The sequence below is a fragment of the Lipotes vexillifer genome, unplaced genomic scaffold (genome assembly GCF_000442215.2).
Source record: "Lipotes vexillifer unplaced genomic scaffold, Lipotes_vexillifer_v1.1 scaffold1235, whole genome shotgun sequence".
NCBI classification, from domain to species: domain Eukaryota; kingdom Metazoa; phylum Chordata; class Mammalia; order Artiodactyla; family Lipotidae; genus Lipotes; species Lipotes vexillifer.
This window is the reverse complement of record NW_006775530.1, coordinates 436,863-453,513: the sequence shown is the minus strand read 5'-3', so window position 1 is coordinate 453,513 and position 16,651 is coordinate 436,863. Positions and strand designations below refer to the sequence as shown.

Below are 16,651 nucleotides of genomic sequence, written 5' to 3'. Positions count from 1 at the left end.
CCCAGCCCACCTACAAAAGTTAACAGACTCTGGCAAAATGTTGCCTTGGACGATGGGGCACAAGTGCCCTGGCAGAGAGAAGGAGCATCTTGGCCTGCGGTGACTGCTCAGCTTGCTGACCTCTCATGGTGTGGGGACGTCTTCTCACTTGGTGTTGGGTTAACTTGCTTCTGGTCCTCTGTGTGCTGGTGGCGTTGCCCTCTGTGTTGGCACCCACGGATCGATTGCTCTTCTTTCCGTGGTGACCGTGGTGACCTCCTCTCTAGGCTCTGCTTGGTGGTGTGGCTCCCGCCCCGTGTGTGTCTGTCTCTCTGTGTCCTGCCAGTGGTTTTACCCTATGGTAGGTTACGTCATGCTGTTCTACCACAGGGTAGAACCACGGACAGGATACCGGGGCACCCTCTGCATCGAAGGACTCCTCGTCTGCCTGGCCACAAACAGCCCAGCAGCCAGGGACTGGCCCCCTTGGGACGTCCCCCTGCTGGTTTAGCTCAAGCCCCAAAGGACTCTGAATTCTGGCTGGAGGCTTGTACCTAGGGAGCAAAGAGATGCGAAGGCATGGGCATTGGTTCAGATGAATGCGTGGACATATGGGGAAGGGTGTGGTTGATGGGGTCTGGGGTGAGGGGATGGCAAAGTGCAAGGGCAGTGAGATACCTGCGTGGTGGCTGGTGGGAGTGAAGTGTAGACACTGCATTGGTTACAGAGTTTTCATGCAGAAGGAGTTAGGAACGTATTACCTCGTATTCACATTATGCTGCCTACTCAGGTAGGGTGGAAGCAGGGTGGCTCCTGTTCATACAGCACCTTTGCAAGATTTAGAAAAAGATGCCCTTTGTCAAGACACTTCTGTGTTGGAATATGACCGAGATATACTGGTTTTATCAGAAAAAAGGCAGCTTGACTGCTATTTGCAGGAAAATTGTTGTGATAAATGTACAAATCTGTGGTACTGTAACATCGTGTTGTTGTGCAGTGCACAGCCTACACAACTGTGCATAGTGGCTCAGGGTGCAAGGAGCTCCTTTGCCATTAGGCGCTCTGGATAACAGATGGAAAGTCCTGGAATGCAGCACCTGGAGCCAACATTCAGGCACGCAGGTTTTCCTGAGCATCATCGTCAAGTGCAGGTGTTCTGGTTCACACTAGGTCTGACCCTGCCCTGTTCACTGACCAGCTGTTCACAGAGGTTAGCCCAGGTGCTGATCCCAGTGGGGCTGCCTCCCCAGGACGCATGTCTCCAGACTAGGTGAAACAGGACAGCACAGGAGAGTCGCACCTCCAGAACAGGTGTGCAGGGAAGGATCCATTAGTTCCGTTTTTCTCTCTCTTTTCTCACAGAGAGTGGTTTTTCCTCCTGTCCCACGAGGTGCTCAACCCCATGTACTGTTTATTTGAATACGCCGGGAAGAACAATTACTGCCTGCAGATCAACCCCGCCTCCTCCATCAACCCCGACCACCTCACCTACTTCCGCTTTATTGGCAGATTCATTGCCATGGTAAGATTCGCTGCCGCGAGCCCTCCAGGGAGGGCGGCGACCCTATACACCACCAGCAGCTGCTGCAGCCTGGCGCCCCCCTCTCCGAGCCCCACCCTTGTCCTTTTACAGAACTACTCACTAAAGATGCAAAAAGCTAGAGAGAGTTCTGGAAATAGTTCAGAGCTCTCTCAGTGGCCACCCCAGGGCTCTGAGAAGGTTTTCGTGTTGATTTGTGTAGGATTTGTCAAGCGAAAGCCCAGGGTCTCTGGATCAAAGTCTTCACTTAACATTCAGCACTTGCCCTGTTGGGGGTGGGGCATGACAGGCACAGCCCACCTGCTGCCTGTCTCTGGGTGTTGCCACAAGCTGGGTGGCAGCGTTTGGGAATGTTCGACTGAGACTCAGGCCTTCTGAAAGGGGATTTGGAATCTACACTAGCTGAGAATAGAACCCTAGTAGACCAGTTGGTGCAAGATGTAGGAGGCATCTGTCAGGAGGAGGGCAAAGTAGGGAAGGGGGAGTTATGTATTTGTATTTATGTAGAAATCGGAGCACAGTGTGAATATTGTTGAGTGTTCTGTTGAGTGTCTCATGAGCACCAAGAACCAGGATGGAGACGGGAGCCCGTGAGGTCCACGGTCCCGCTGCCACATTTGGTAGTTTGAGAGGTTTCACTGCTAGCTTTCCTTCACTTCTTCCCCTGACTTCCCGAGTGAGTGTCTGCCCCGCTTCCCTCTCAGGAGGACCCAAGAGCCCATGACTAAATATGTCCCTTCCCTTTGTCTGGAAGTTCTTGGCCAAGGTGCTGGGCTCAGGAAGTGGGCACATTCTTCCCCGGTCTAGAGACCCGCCTGGCCCTGTAGCGGACAGGACAGACCAGTAAAACCCTAGACTATTACTCACCACTGGCCCGCCAGCAGCTGCGTCTGCATTATTTTTGGCTGCCTCTGCTGCCCAGCTCAGAGCAGCAGTGAGTCAGGGCCGCCACCTGGAGCTGTGCTGAATGAGTCTACGCCTGGGGGCAGATCTCTGCTAGAGCAGGGAGCCGGCAGGCAGGCAGTGGGCCGGAGGTGGGTTCCTGAGCGGCTAGCTCTGCTCATCTCCGAGGTCTGCAGGCGGGACCAAGAGTGCTGCAGACTTTCCCTTCAGGCCCCTGGGGTAGCCAGATGCTCAGGAGGGCAGGTTGCAGTAGCTGGGCAGTAGCTGTTATGGGGCATCCTAGGAAAACCAGGTCTCTCTGCCATGTCTCTTCCTTCCTCAGGCTCTGTACCATGGAAAGTTCATCGATACAGGCTTCACCCTCCCTTTCTACAAGCGGATGCTAAACAAGAGACCAACCCTGAAAGACCTGGAATCCATCGATCCCGAATTCTATAAATCTATCATCTGGATCAAGTGAGTCCCCTCCATCGCCCTGTGCTGGGAGAAGAGGGGGTCTCAGGGTGGGTAGTAGTGCAGGTGGACGCGCAGCTTCTAGGTCCCCCTGCAGGGCGGCTCTGGAATTCTCTCCTTGCATCAGGGAGATGTCCCGTGACGCCTTTCTGGGTTCTAGGCCACCTGTGAGTCCTCGCGTCCCACGGGCACTGAAAGTGAGTGACGCAGCAGGAGGGAGGGAAGACCCTTCTAAGACAGACATCTTCCCTCTTGGTCTCTCGTGCCCCCAGAGAGAACAATCTGGAAGAGTGTGGCCTAGAGCTGTACTTCATCCAGGACATGGAGATCCTGGGCAAGGTGACAACCCATGAGCTGAAGGAAGGTGGCGAGAGCATTCGAGTGACAGAGGAGAACAAGGAAGAGTACATCATGTGAGTTTCGAGCGCTGGGGAGACAGGGGCCTGGAGAAAGGGGAGCAGAGACACAGCTGGCTGCAGAGAAAGGGTCTGCTCTTATCCCGGGGCACCCTCTTCAGCCAGGCCCCCATGCGTGGCCCCTGGGTCACCAGGGATGGAAAGAACCTCTCAGTTTGCCCTGACCTCAGATGGCTGCCATGGCCAGTCACGTGGTGACCAGAGCCGGGGCAGCCAGAGCCCGAGGCCCTCTGTGCCAGCTCCCGGGTGCTCTTTGTTCCCGAGTGGTAGACTTCAAGACCGCAAGGTTGAATTTCTTTGAAGAGGCATAAAGCTTCGACGCATCCCCCTTCTTTCTCCTAACTCAAAGGGTGTCTGTGTCCTGCCCGCTTAAACCCACTATCGCAAGTGAGATTGTGCATGAATGTGCCCATTACTTCAGGACCCTTGGTCTCGTCTTTTAACCTCCACTTGTCTGAGGTTCAGTCAGCAGTGGTGAGAGGAGCAGAAGGGGGGGATTTCAAAGATTCAAGTGTTGCCGGGTTACTCTGAGGTTTTAAAGGCCATGCTCTTGGGGCCGGCCGCAGCCTGGGAGTCCCGCCTGCCCGAGGTCAACTCTCAGCTGCCTCCTTGCTGCTGATAGCAGCCCCCTGGCAGGCCCTGGCGGTGGCCTCCTGGGCAGTGGATCTCGGGCTCCTCTGACGGCTGGTCTTGGTTTCAGGCTGCTGACTGACTGGCGTTTCACCCGAGGCGTGGAAGAGCAGACCAAGGCCTTCCTGGATGGCTTCAACGAGGTGGCCCCCCTGGAGTGGTTGCGCTACTTTGACGAGAAAGAGCTGGAGGTGAGGGCTGAGGTTGTTGGGACCCTGAACCCCTGCCCCTGGGGCTGTCCTGCCCTTTGATAGCCTCGCCACGCACCCACGGCGACTCACCAGTAAAGCCCTGCGCTCTCCCAGGATGGTGGCAGCGGGCAAATAACATTGATCTAGTCTCGCACCTGCCCTCACCTGGGCCCTTGTCTGCAGGGGGTCCACATGTTACCCATACTATTAAAACTGCCCACAGAAATAGTTGAAGATGTGTGGGATGCTTTCATCTGCCAGGGAGTGGATGAGGCACGGCACACCATGGGGAAAGGGCTGGCGCCGGGTGCCTGACACCCTCTCTCTCTACCGCAGCTGATGCTGTGCGGCATGCAGGAGATAGACATGAGCGACTGGCAGAAGAACACTATCTACCGGCACTATACCAAGAACAGCAAGCAGATCCAGTGGTTCTGGCAGGTGGGTACTGGGTCTGGTCCCTGCAGTCAGGGTGAGAGTCTGGGCACGGATGTTTGAGCAGTCCCCACAGAAAGCGAGACCTGATTCGACCCCAAGGTTGAGGACGCTTGTGTTATCACCTCCCTCGTCTTTGATACTCTCCTCACCTCCCCCAACTTGCAAAAGGAGATGAAAAACCCAACCTTGGGACAAAAGGAGCTGTTGCAGCTGGGTCGTGGCCACTGCATTTGACAGGAGGTGTCAGCGGTGGGCCAGCTCCCATTGCTGGTGTGTGTGTGTGTGTGTGGACGAGGGGTGGTTTAGGCAGGAGGGAGAGCTCTCGTGGGTTGCGAGGTCTCCTTCCAGCCAGGTGGGGTGGGAAAGCCTGGGCTTGCTCCAGAGAAACTGAAAGAGCTTGATGTCCTGGATACAGTGAATCGATTCCTTTATATGAGTGGGTCTTGTCGTTGTTGTCCTTTTGAAGTATAGCATACATAAAAAAGAATGAGCGTATATAGGTTTTCTATGGAGGTAAAATTCACATACCATAAAAGTTCACCATGTTAATTTAAGCATTTTAAGGTATACAGTTCAGTGGCTTTTACAGTGGCTTTTGACAGCATTGTGGAACCATCACCACTATCGAATTCCAGCACATTTCATCTCCCTTAAAAAGAAACCTCATACAGGGAATTCCCTGGCAGTCCAGTGGTTAGGACTCTGAGCTCTCACTGCCGAGGGCCCAGATGAGGGCTCTGGTTCAATCCCGGGTTGGGGAACTAAGATCCCACAAGCCATGCAGTGCAGCCAAAAAAAAAAAAAAAAAGAAACAAACCTCATACCTATTAAGCAGTCAGTCTCATCCTTAGTATTTTTTAAAAATTAATTAATTATTTTTTGGCTGCATTGGGTCTTTGTTGCTGCGCACGGGCTTTTTCTAGTTGCAGTGAGCAGGGGCTACCCTTTGTTGTGGTGTGCGGGCTTCTCTTGTTGTGGAGCACAGGCTCTAGGCGCGCGGGCTTCAGACTTACGGTGTGTGGACTCAGTAGTTACGGTGTGTGGACTCAGCAGCTAAGCAGCTGCTCCGCGGCATGTGGCATCCTCCCGGACCAGGGCTCGCACCCGTGTCCCCTGCATTGGCAGGCAGATTCTTAACCACTGAGCCACCAGGGAAGACCCTTAGTGTGTTTTTAGAAGTGGAACTTGCATGGAAAGGAGACTACCTGGCCTGGGGTGTCCCTGAGACCAAGAGATGTCACATAGATTGGTGGGAACAGTCTATAAGCACAGCCTCTTAGAGCAGCTTTGGGGTTTCCCAGGTACTGGCTGTCACCTTCCCACCCAGCCTGGGCTCCATGTTCTCAGCCCTAAAGAGGGGCCCTGGCTGACTGGAGAGTTACAGGTCAGGGCGAAGTGCTGGGCCACGGGGACCCTGACTCTGCCTTGGCTTGCGGGGTTCCAGGTGGTGAAGGAGATGGACAACGAGAAGAGAATCCGGCTGCTGCAGTTTGTCACTGGGACCTGCCGCCTGCCTGTTGGGGGGTTCACCGAACTCATTGGTATGTCTTCCCTTGCCCTACTCACACCCTTGTGTGGAGGGGAGGACAGCTCAAAGCGGGAGCCAGGACCTAGTGTCTTCTTGGAAGCAAGTCAGGGGAAGGGGGCTGAGCCATCTGTGGTGGAGTCGGAGGGTCCTGCCTTAGGAAGGGACCATCCTGTTATATACAATGTGTTTTTCTTTTTCTTTGGGTAACAGGTAGCAATGGACCACAGAAGTTTTGCATTGACAAGGTTGGCAAGGAAACCTGGCTGCCCAGAAGCCACACCTGGTGAGTGTGCTGGTTTTGGTGGGAGGTAGCCGGAACCTGAGACCCGATGAGCCACTGAGGGCAGCCCTGCGGGCAAGGTGGCTTCAGGGCCTTGACCCGGGCAACTTGTGTGTAGTTCTGGGGTTTGGGGAGGAGGGGCTCCTGGGCCTGGTCCTCTGATCCTTTGGGAGTTGTGACAGCAGTTATGTGCCCTGATGGCCGTACCTGATATGAAATACTGAAACACTGCTATTCCAGTTGGCAAAGAGCTGCTGTCCTGAGTCCCCGCTGCCTGTGGTTCCCCATTTCCCTTGCAGCCCTGCCTCCTCTGACCCCTTCATGGTCCAGGGACACAGCACAGCCTTCAGGGACCCTGTTCTGGCGTCTGGCTGGCTGGCATTGTGGTCGAGCCACAGTCTGGGAACTCTTTTGACCCCACCCTGTGGCTGTTAGAGCTCTGACCTCCCTGTGCTGACTGCCCTGCTCTCCTTTCTAAACAGTTTCAACCGCCTGGATCTGCCACCATACAAGAGCTACGAACAGCTGAAGGAGAAGCTGCTGTATGCCGTCGAGGAGACCGAGGGCTTTGGACAGGAGTAACTCAGGCTGCCCCTTCCCACACCCCCAGCACATATGTAGTCTTGAGTCCTGCCTGCCCGAGAAGCTGCTGGCCGCACAGCCCGGGAGGCCCCTGCGGATGGTGGCCCTGCGTAGGACCACACTGTCATCAGGCTGGTGGCAGCAGAGCCTGACCTCAAGAGGCCCTGCCCACCCCACCCTCCTACCCACTGGTGGCAGTCCGGAATAAAGCCCCCGTGTCACTCTTGGCCCCATCAACCATTGCAAAGTCTGGAGGGCTGATCCTGTCTGTAGAGCTCACCCCCCTTCTCCCCTGAGACCAATCCTAGGTGTGTGTGAGTGTGCAAGGTGGGGCGCGCCATGCCGCAGCCCTAAGGCCTCATGGGCTGGTTAGGTGAGAAGGAGACCGACCACTCGGGGTAGGTGTTCTGGGCTGACGAAGCCCACGGTCTTTGCCAGTAAAAGAGGTTCTGTTTTGTATAGAACTTTTCCAGTGATCTGTATAAATGAAGGTCTGAGGGAGCGGAGCTCCAGATCAAAGTCACCGCTCGTCCCTCGCTAGCCGTCTCCAGCTGCAGAGGCTAAGCAGCACAGCCCCTCCCTCCACTCATTGCTGGCCAGTTGGTTCTTTCCAGCAGATAAAGGGTCGTACCAGCTGCTTGGGTGTTGCGGATGGAAACGGCAAACCCCCTCAGACTTTCTTTTCCCATTTACATACACTTGAAACGTTTTGTGTGTAGGGCTGCTTTGTGTTCTGCTGTTGGTGTGCTGCTGTCACTACTTCCTGTCAAGGAGCTGGTGCGCCAGGCGTGGCTGGGACCCTGAGGGACCCAGCACTGTTGGTCCAAGAATTTCCCAAACAGCTGCTCCCCTTAGGAACCTGCTTAGCAGTTCTACGAGCTCAGGCAGGCCTGACCTGGTGGCTCAGCTTCCCAGCAGCCTTGTCCCCCCGACCCTTGACAGAGAGGGAAGGGGGTTGTTGTCCTGAGTGGCACCCAGACCTCTCTGCCTCCAGTAGACAACTCCCTTTGCTAGTTGGGGTGACGGGGCACGTGGGGCTGACCTGCCAAGCCCCCGGACCTCCAGGCGGCACATGCGTCCGGGTTGAGAATGAAGTGCACCCCAGCTACTGTAGAGTGTGTTCACTCTGCCTAGAAGTGCAGCTTTACCTGCACAGAGGAAACGATGCTCTTGGAAGCCAGCAGAAGGGCCCTGAGCTGCTGCCCACTGTCTGACTTGATTGCTGGAGCTCCTGCCAGCCTCTGCCGTGGGCATCCCGCTGTGTGTTGAGATCTTCCAGGCGAATACTCTCCTCTGGGATGCTGGAGTGGTGATTATCGCTGGGCCCCCATGTAGGCCCTCAGACCGGCTGCGTGGTCTTCTGAGGACAGTCTCGTGCTCCCAGGTCCTCGTCCTTCCCCCTGGCCTGTGTTGGCTCTGTTGTGTGTGCTGGTTCGGGTGGCTCAGCTCACTGCAGCCCAACCTTTCTTCTTCCCTCGAATCGTTGGCAGTGCTTCCCTGCGGTGTCTCACCACGTTGGGGGTTGGGGTGCAAGCTGCCTTGCGGGGTTTGGGAGCCTCAGGCTCATGCGTGTGCAGAGTGTTGTCATGTGGGTGTGGGTGTGTACATACGTGTATATAACTGAGGTGTCTGTACGGAATGCCCTTTGGTAGCTCTGAGTTGGTCACCAGATTGTTTTGTAATGCCCACCCCCTTGCCTTGGTATTGCCAGTTTCTTGTGCAATAAACAGTCAGCAGCTGTGGGTGGTGTTGGCGTGGATGTGTCCAAAATTATTGTCCTCCAGACAAAAGGCCTCTAGGCCCCACAGACCCTCCAGGTCCAGACAGGGGCGGACATTCCATGACCTTGCTGGTTTTGAGAATTGTGTGCATCATTAACCAAGACAGCCACACTTCTGGTGGGTGGCTGAGTCCTCGTCACAGGCTTCAGCCCTCGGTCAGTTGCCTCACAGCACCCTTTTGGCCTGGGTTTCTTTGAGCAGTTGCTGTGGAGCCAGAGAACCAACAGCTGAGCCTGCAGGTTGGACCAGCTTCAGGAACCGGGTCCTGGGGACAGTGTTCTGGGCAATCATTCATTCGAGAAACATTTCCTGGGTTTCTTGAGTTCCGTGATCATAGAGGGACCCCATGGTCTTGAGCTCATCATGGTCAGACAAGGGCTTGCCGCCCACTTTTTTGAACACTTGAAGGTCCACACAGGACCCATCAGTGCAGTCTTGATGCTTTTGACATGGAAATGACTTTGTCCTGGATCAGGCCTTGCTCTCACTGGGCTTCTTCCCGAGGGAGGCAGAGGTGGCAGAGCATCTCCTCCCTGGAGTTCATCAGCTGAACTCACTACCCCCAGCACCAAAGCTATACTTTGAGGAAATTATCGACAAAAGTCCACACATTATACAGACGTCTCATAATAAATTCCAGTAAGACATCTCTAGTCGAAATTGTTCTCCCCGCTCTTATCCCCAGAAGTAACTGCTGTTCAGTTTGCTGTCCTTCCAGACTATTTTTGTGTGTATAAATCATATGTACATATAATTTTGAAATGTACTAAAAATGAGATCTTACACATATTGAGCAATTCATCTCATTAAATGAGATATTAATAGGGACACCTTTCCATGTTCGTCAACATAGGTCCAGTGAATTCTTTAGTGTGTGACATCCCATGTCATGGTTGTCCTGTAACACAACCATCTTTGTCCTAACGGGCATTGTATTTGTGTCCAGCAGTTTGCTGGTGGAGGCTCTTGGTCAGGTCTTGTGCACCGATGCTGCTCTCTGGGAGGGGGCAGTCCTAGAGTTGGACGGTTGACTATGCACCTTTATTTTTATTTCAAAGTTGTAAAAACGGTTTAGAAGTCCAAGACAGGAAGGGTCCACAGGGAAAGCCCCCCTCTTTTGTTCCTCAGGCATTCTGATCACCTTCTAGAGGCGACTGTTGTTACTGGTTTCTTTCGGATCCCTCCAGATAGACTTTAAAATCCCAACAGATTCTACTCAATTGCCCTTCCAAAAGGTTCTTGTTTTACCAGCCTTAGCATTGGACAGGACCCCTTGCCTCCCGACTCTGTGAACTGGATCTATGAGCTTCCCTGTCTGTTCTTCCAGCTCTTTTTACACTTTTCCATCTCCTAACTCTGGGCATCTGCCCTTTTGCTTTTACATGATCATAGTGTTTTTTTTAAAAAAAACCATTTATGTTCTATTTTGTAACCATAATGAAGTCTGTACTTTTCTAAAGGTTTATTCAAAAAACTGAAAAGCAAGAAAAATGTTTATATCACTATGATGATATAAATGCTGCTTACTCCAGAACTAAATGGTATAATGTAGTACAACTATTTCTCCCTCATACAGCTCTTTCACCCTAGGGATTCTAATTACTGATCCTTGTTTTTACTATATCCTCATTTTTTTTTCCTTACTCTTAAGTGTTTCAAGTTAAATTAGACAAGCAGGAAGCCTCCCTACCTCTACACGCTGTAGTAAGTTCCTGATAAAATTAGCCAAAGCTACAAATTATTTTGGAACTGAAGAGCAGATATGACTCCCTTTGTCACCCAAGGTCCCCAGTGGGGCTCAAGACTTTATATAAGGTGGGACCTCACTGGATCTGGAAAGCTCAGCTGTTGCTACCCCATTGCCCTTCTATATTGGGGCTCACATCATCCTTCTAGAAAAACTTAGGCTAAAGATCTACGTGCTTCCATTCAGAGGAATGCTTACAAATAGCAGGCTCTTCTTGATCTTCAGCTGAACTTGGCAACAACAAGGCACCAGCCCCATCTTGTGGAAAAAAATTGAGTCAGTGCCCAAGGTTATTACCCTGCTCATTTCCCTACACTCTCCCCCATGAATCTAGTTTTAAATACCCTTTTCTCCACGTCCCTCTGATTCTGAGGTTGGTTCAAGTTTCATAGTCACTTTCAAGGTCACTTTCCTATGGTCCATGCTGCACGAGTCAAGCACCAATCAGCTGACTCAGATCGGAGCACGTGACTTGTCTTTGGCACATTTTCTGTTTTTTGTACCTTCTGAACGTCATCATGGACTCAGGGCCTCACTCCAACTCAGCTGGTCCCAGTGACAATGATCATTGTTTTCTTTTTGATGCTTGTCACAGTTTTGGCCCCTTCAACTCGACTCTCTTGTCACCTCTCCAGATATACTTGATAGTCTCCATGACATGACATCTAGTCCTAACACTAGTTCTCTTGCCCAAACACAGAATCAACTACTCCACTAGGAGCCCTGGTTCTTTTTGGTGTAAAATAGTACTAGAAACCAAAATGTGGGGTTCCATCAAGATGGTACCATGAACTCATGACCTGATCAGCTTCTCGGCTCCAAACGTATAATACGAAAAGGGAACACAAAATATAAAAAGACAGAAAAAAAGGCTGGTTCACAAACAGGATAAATAAGTCTATGGGTTATAAATAAAACAAAAATACAGAACGTTGGGCAAGATCGAACTGTGGGTCGGCTGCACCTAGAGCCTGGCAGTGGTGGCTGAGAGTTCAGCGGAGATGGGCACCAGTTGTGTACCTGGCTGTGGCTTTGAGAAAGATGGAGGCCCAAGGAGGCAAACTCATTAAGCTAAAACCATCCCACTGGTTCTGGCCTGGATCTTTGACATTCCTATGTCCCCCCCAGGCCAGGGCCCCAAACTGCCATTCAAAGACTAGACTCTGGAATGGATGGCCAGCGGGACAGGATGTGGCAGCTGCAAAACCATTAGACAGGGAAAAGCGAGTGCAGATGGAGAAGGAGGAAAAGAATAACTCCTTACTCAAAATTTTTGGCTCCATATTTCAGAGAAAGACATTCATGAGTCGTCTCTTGCCTGCTGGTCTCTGCTGTAAGGGTATTAGGTGGCAAGTGGGCTTTTTCATGGGGACCTAAATATCACTGTTCAGGGGTCTTTGGGGTGATCAGTTTCTCCAGAGATGAGTCCTCTGCTCCCCACCTGAGTGGGAGACTATACCTGAGCCAGGTAACCTGCCTGTAGGCTTCCTGGAAACAAGGAGCAGGAAGGAGCCAGGGCTCTCAGAGTCCTGGCCACTGACCTGACCTTTTCTCTCCCCCTGGCCCTCTGCTCTGATTCGGGTCCCTGAGCCTGGGGCTCCACTTGCCCCCTGGTCTCCTGCAGCTGGCAGAGGGGAGGTAGTCAAGCTGTATGGGGCTTCATGGGGACCTGTATCCCACCCTTCTGTGTAGAAACTCTTCCCTACCCCAGTTTCTGCCCCCCTCCTGCCTTCCTGTTGCCCTTAAGTACTGAGTCTCCGTGAGGACTCATTTTCTGTCTGCATCTCCCTCTGCAGTGTCTTAGGTTAAGACTTCTCCTTGGTTGGTTACACTCGACCTTTGAACACTTTGTTAAACAACCTTGTCCACTGCTGAATCCTCTTATGTTCTCTTTGCCTTTGTGGATTAAGACTTTCACAAAGCGTTCTTCACTGTTGTTTTAGTGAGGCTGGAGAGGGAGAGGAGATGCTTCATCTGCTATCTGTCTCAGTTAGCTTCCTTTCCTTTCTATAGGTCTGCCTGAGGGCAGCTTGCAGCTGTGCGGAGAGGTCCCAAAGCGGGCTTGGCTGTTTCATTATATAGACTTTCGACTAAGCTGTCGTGTTTACCCCCATGGCACTAACTCCGATCTTAGGCCTGAGCCTTTCCCCGCTCAGAACCCTTTTGGCTAAGCTCCTTCCACATGAATTTGAAGCTGGGGCTCCTGCTGCCCGGCCACTGCTCCTGCTTTCCTCCTTCCAGAAATGTGTCGAATTCCCTTGTCCACCTCACAGATGCTACCTCTTAACTTGGGCCAAATGACAAGGGCCAAATGGGAAATCTTTGACATTCATTCACTCTCATTTTAGTGGGGTCTTGGGAGGGAGAAAGGATAAATACATGTCAGACTGATTTTTGCTAATCAGCCACGATTTTGCACCTCACTTCATAGGAGCACTGACTTGGTTCCTAACTCTAGGGATTTTGTTTTGTTTTGGTTTGTTATCCCTAAAGCCACTGGGAGCAATAGGTAGTCCTGCATATAAACGAGGAATGTTTTACTTCTATATTTTCTATTAACATGATCTTTATTCTAAGGCTCTCATTAGGCACTGAAATTAAAAATGAAAAACCCACTGTAGTAGATTGTGGATTACCCTGGTGAATTCTTGTTTTTATCTGTAGGAGGCAGGCTTCTTAGGTGGCCCCCCCATGACCCCCTCCTGGTATGCACACCCTTGTGGTATAATCCCCTCCCCTTGAGTGGGAGTGGTCTAGAGACTTGCTTCTAACCAATAGAATATGGTAAAGGAGATGGGCTCTCTCTTCCTGCGATTAATTTACAAAGGATTTGGATCTACTTCTTGCTAGCTGACTCTCCACTGCCTTCTTGGCTTGTGTACTTCGATGAAGCAAGCCGCCATGGTGGGGAGGCCCACATGGCAAGGGACTGAGGGCCCCTTTGTGTCAACAGCCAGCGAGGAACTGAGGCCCTCAGCCCAACAGCCCGTGAGGAACTGAATCCTGCCAGCAACTACACGCTCTTAGAACCTTGAGACGGCAGCAGCCCAGCCAACACCTTGATAGTCTTCTGTGAGCATCGCTGAGCAGAGGACCCAGCTAGGCCCTGCCTGGGATCCTGACCCAGAGAAACTGTGAGATACTAATATGTATTGTTTTAAGCTGCTAAAGTTTATGGTAATTTGTTATGCAGCAATAGATAACTAGTACACTATCCTAGGTCAGATTAAATGTCCTTGGCTTAGCATTTCTTCCAAGTCCCAGGTCCTGAATGTGGCCATGATTTTTAATAATGAAAGAGCCATGGCATGGAGATTATTTGTAGTTCAAAAAATCACACTAACCAGGAACATAGGCAGAAAGGTACCAGTATCACTCTTCTTCCTTTTCTTGGGGAAAGAAAATACTGGGAAGTGGGAGTCATTTCAATCCCCGCCCCCAGCCCATGGCCTGACATCACTTCCCAGGTAGTACTGATGGCCTCAGAGGCCTTGGGTCTGGCCCAGCCTGCAACTGTGGCGCTCTGCCTTGGGTTGTTATTCATTCTTATCTGGGCTTCCAGCCAAACCCAGTTGGCAAGAGTCATGTCCAGTCTCTCAAGGACAATTTTGAGTCAATTTTCTGTACAATCACAGGGTGAGCAGTAGGATAGATGGTGCCATTGCAGCAGTGAATACACCTGAAGGACGGCCTTTGCAACCGCGGGACCCCCATGGGGGTTGGTTCAAGGGGCACATCTCCCACCTCAGTGGTGCCTCCCTCGTGAGCATCTGGGCCCTGGTGAGTTGTGGGTATAGAAGTGTCCTTTTCTTCTGGGAGGGAATTAATTTCATCCTTGAACTTTCGGTTTTTATAGTCGTGGTTGTTTGCCAACTCTTGTGATTGGTTCACATTGGTTAAAATATGGGGTATTCTAGGGTGGGGGAGAAGTAGCATATGCATTAAACTTTTATCCTGTCCCTACTCTTTTTTAAAAAATATTTTTTAATTTTATTTTTTATTTTTTACCTTTTGGCCGTACCGTGCAGCATGTGGGATCTTAGTTACCTGACCAGGGATCAAACCTGCACCCCCTGCATTTGAAGTGCAGAGTCTTAACCACTGGACCGCCAGGGAAGTCCCCCGTCCCTACTCTTGAACAGGGGCACAGATCCTTGAGGCATCGGCTGTCTGCCATGGGCTACAGGAAACCCCTGGATAAGTATTTTTTTTTTCCAGCTTTATTGAGATACAATTGATATAACATGTTAGTTTAAGGTGTATAATGTGGTGACTTGATTCATGTATATATTGCAAAATGATTACCACAGTAAGGTTAGTTGATGCATCCATCACCTCACATAGTTAGCACTTTGTTGTTGTTGTTGAGACCATTTAAGTCTGGGATGTGGTGAGAACATTTAAGAGCTACTCTCTTAGCAACTTTCAAGTGTGTGATACAGTAATGGAGTCTTATCTGCTGTGGGGTAAGAGGTAGGGATAAAGCCAGGGTTGAAAATGAGGAAGCAGGGGATAACAGATGAACTGAGGATGTTAGTTGGTTATTTTGGTTAAAAGTTTAGCCAAATTATGTTATCATTGATCAGATACTAGCTGTAGCATATAGAGAGAGGTAGACACTGGTGCTAAGTTGCAGAGAAGGAAGACACTTTGTGGAGTGTAATAGACATATATGTATGAGAAGAGATCTTGAGCTGGGAAAAGACTTCTTAAATATGATCTACAAAGTGCTAACGATAATGCAAAAAGTTGGTAGGTTTATCTACATCAAAATAAAGGTTCTCTAACTTCCATATGTGCAGAGACCACCTATTTCTTAAAAACACAGATTACCAGAGACTCTCATGCAGTAGGCAAATTGTATAAATTTACAATGAAATAAACGATATCTGAAAAGGGTAATAAATACTAACTATGCATCATAGCTTAATCATTTTACTATGGTTTACTGTCATCTGTGTTCTTGAGGTTATCTTTAGCTCTTGTATCCATATTTAGGTAATAGTATGTAATGGTGTGCTAATATGCATCTTTTCCCAATTCATGTTGGTTTTGAAATCAGCCATGGTGGGAGTATTTACACCAGGGAAATTGGCAAAGGCCACAAATCAACATCCTTTCTCCTCTTTTTTAGAGACCTGGTTGTTACACATTTACCAGCACTCCACTGGATATGGCCCTTAAAGAAATCAGGAGTGAGGCAAATCAAAGCATGAAGTATCCGAAGGGCAGAGAAAAACCTTGTATATTTATTGCCCAAGCAGTAGTGTATAGTAGAGTACAGTAGGGGTGAAGGTGTGGCAACTTGACCCAATTTTTTTGCACCCATATGCTCTCCAGATTCCCTCAAAGTCTAGCCGGATGGTTGCAGCCAAAAGCAGAAGTGGTGGGAAGCAACTCTGGGGATGGTTCCCAACTCCATGTTGAACTGGCAATCAAATGAGTCTCTTGCCAAGATGAGATTAGTCAATGGTGCCATCTAGTGTTGAAGAACAGATTGGCTCCAAAGAGGAACGCACAGAGAAAGATTTCTCTTGACTTAGGACTTGGAAACACACTAACTAATGTAGTTTCCTCTTCCTTTCTTTTCCTCTATTTTCTTCCCCTACTTCCATTTCCCTGCTTCCAGAGTCATTTTTATACCTACTCCCCCAATGGGAATAGCCATTAGTTTTGTGGGTTTTTTGGTGTTTTTTTTTTTTTTTAAAGGATATGAACTCAGTGCTGCTTCCAGGCAAAATAGATAAATGCAGAGAGTTGAAAGGCACAGATACGGAAATCAGCACTTGCCTATATTATGTATAATAATTTGGAATGAATTTGTTTAGGGAAGCTGTAGAGATATTCTCTTGTGGGTCACATAAATCAGATGCTTCTCTACTTTCCCAACATGTCCCATATCCTTCCTATTTCCTGTGTCAGGGTCAGATGGAGTAGTTTGGTTAGCAACCGCAAATTCATTCTCAGGTCTTATTTCTGCTTCATAGATCTTTTCGTGGGAAAATGGTAGAAGAAAAGGCCTGTTCATAACTTCCAAGTGAATAGGATCTTTCATTCTTTTATGAGGACCTGTGTTAATAAGTTCTTTTATTTGAAGTGAAGGTAATTGTGCACGGCTAAGTTCTCACAGCTGGAGGGTCCTCCAGAAATGGGAGTGAGATTCTGGGGTTGCTAATTCCTGCT

The 16,651-nt window shown here is 50.2% G+C and overlaps 1 protein-coding gene across 1 annotated transcript in view; it reads left to right on the top strand.

Moving 5' to 3' along the window:
- Positions 1 to 8,680, top strand: part of WWP2 (WW domain containing E3 ubiquitin protein ligase 2) — a 144,825-nt gene extending 136,145 nt beyond the window's left edge. Inside the window, exons 17-24 of the mRNA XM_007449918.1 lie at positions 1,342 to 1,501; positions 2,745 to 2,878; positions 3,148 to 3,288; positions 3,992 to 4,112; positions 4,449 to 4,553; positions 5,995 to 6,091; positions 6,289 to 6,361; positions 6,841 to 8,680. Of these exons, the coding sequence (XP_007449980.1) occupies positions 1,342 to 1,501; positions 2,745 to 2,878; positions 3,148 to 3,288; positions 3,992 to 4,112; positions 4,449 to 4,553; positions 5,995 to 6,091; positions 6,289 to 6,361; positions 6,841 to 6,940 (931 nt within the window). The 3' untranslated portion in view covers positions 6,941 to 8,680. The remainder of the gene's footprint in view (positions 1 to 1,341; positions 1,502 to 2,744; positions 2,879 to 3,147; positions 3,289 to 3,991; positions 4,113 to 4,448; positions 4,554 to 5,994; positions 6,092 to 6,288; positions 6,362 to 6,840) is intronic.
- The last annotated feature ends 7,971 nt before the right edge of the window (positions 8,681 to 16,651 follow it).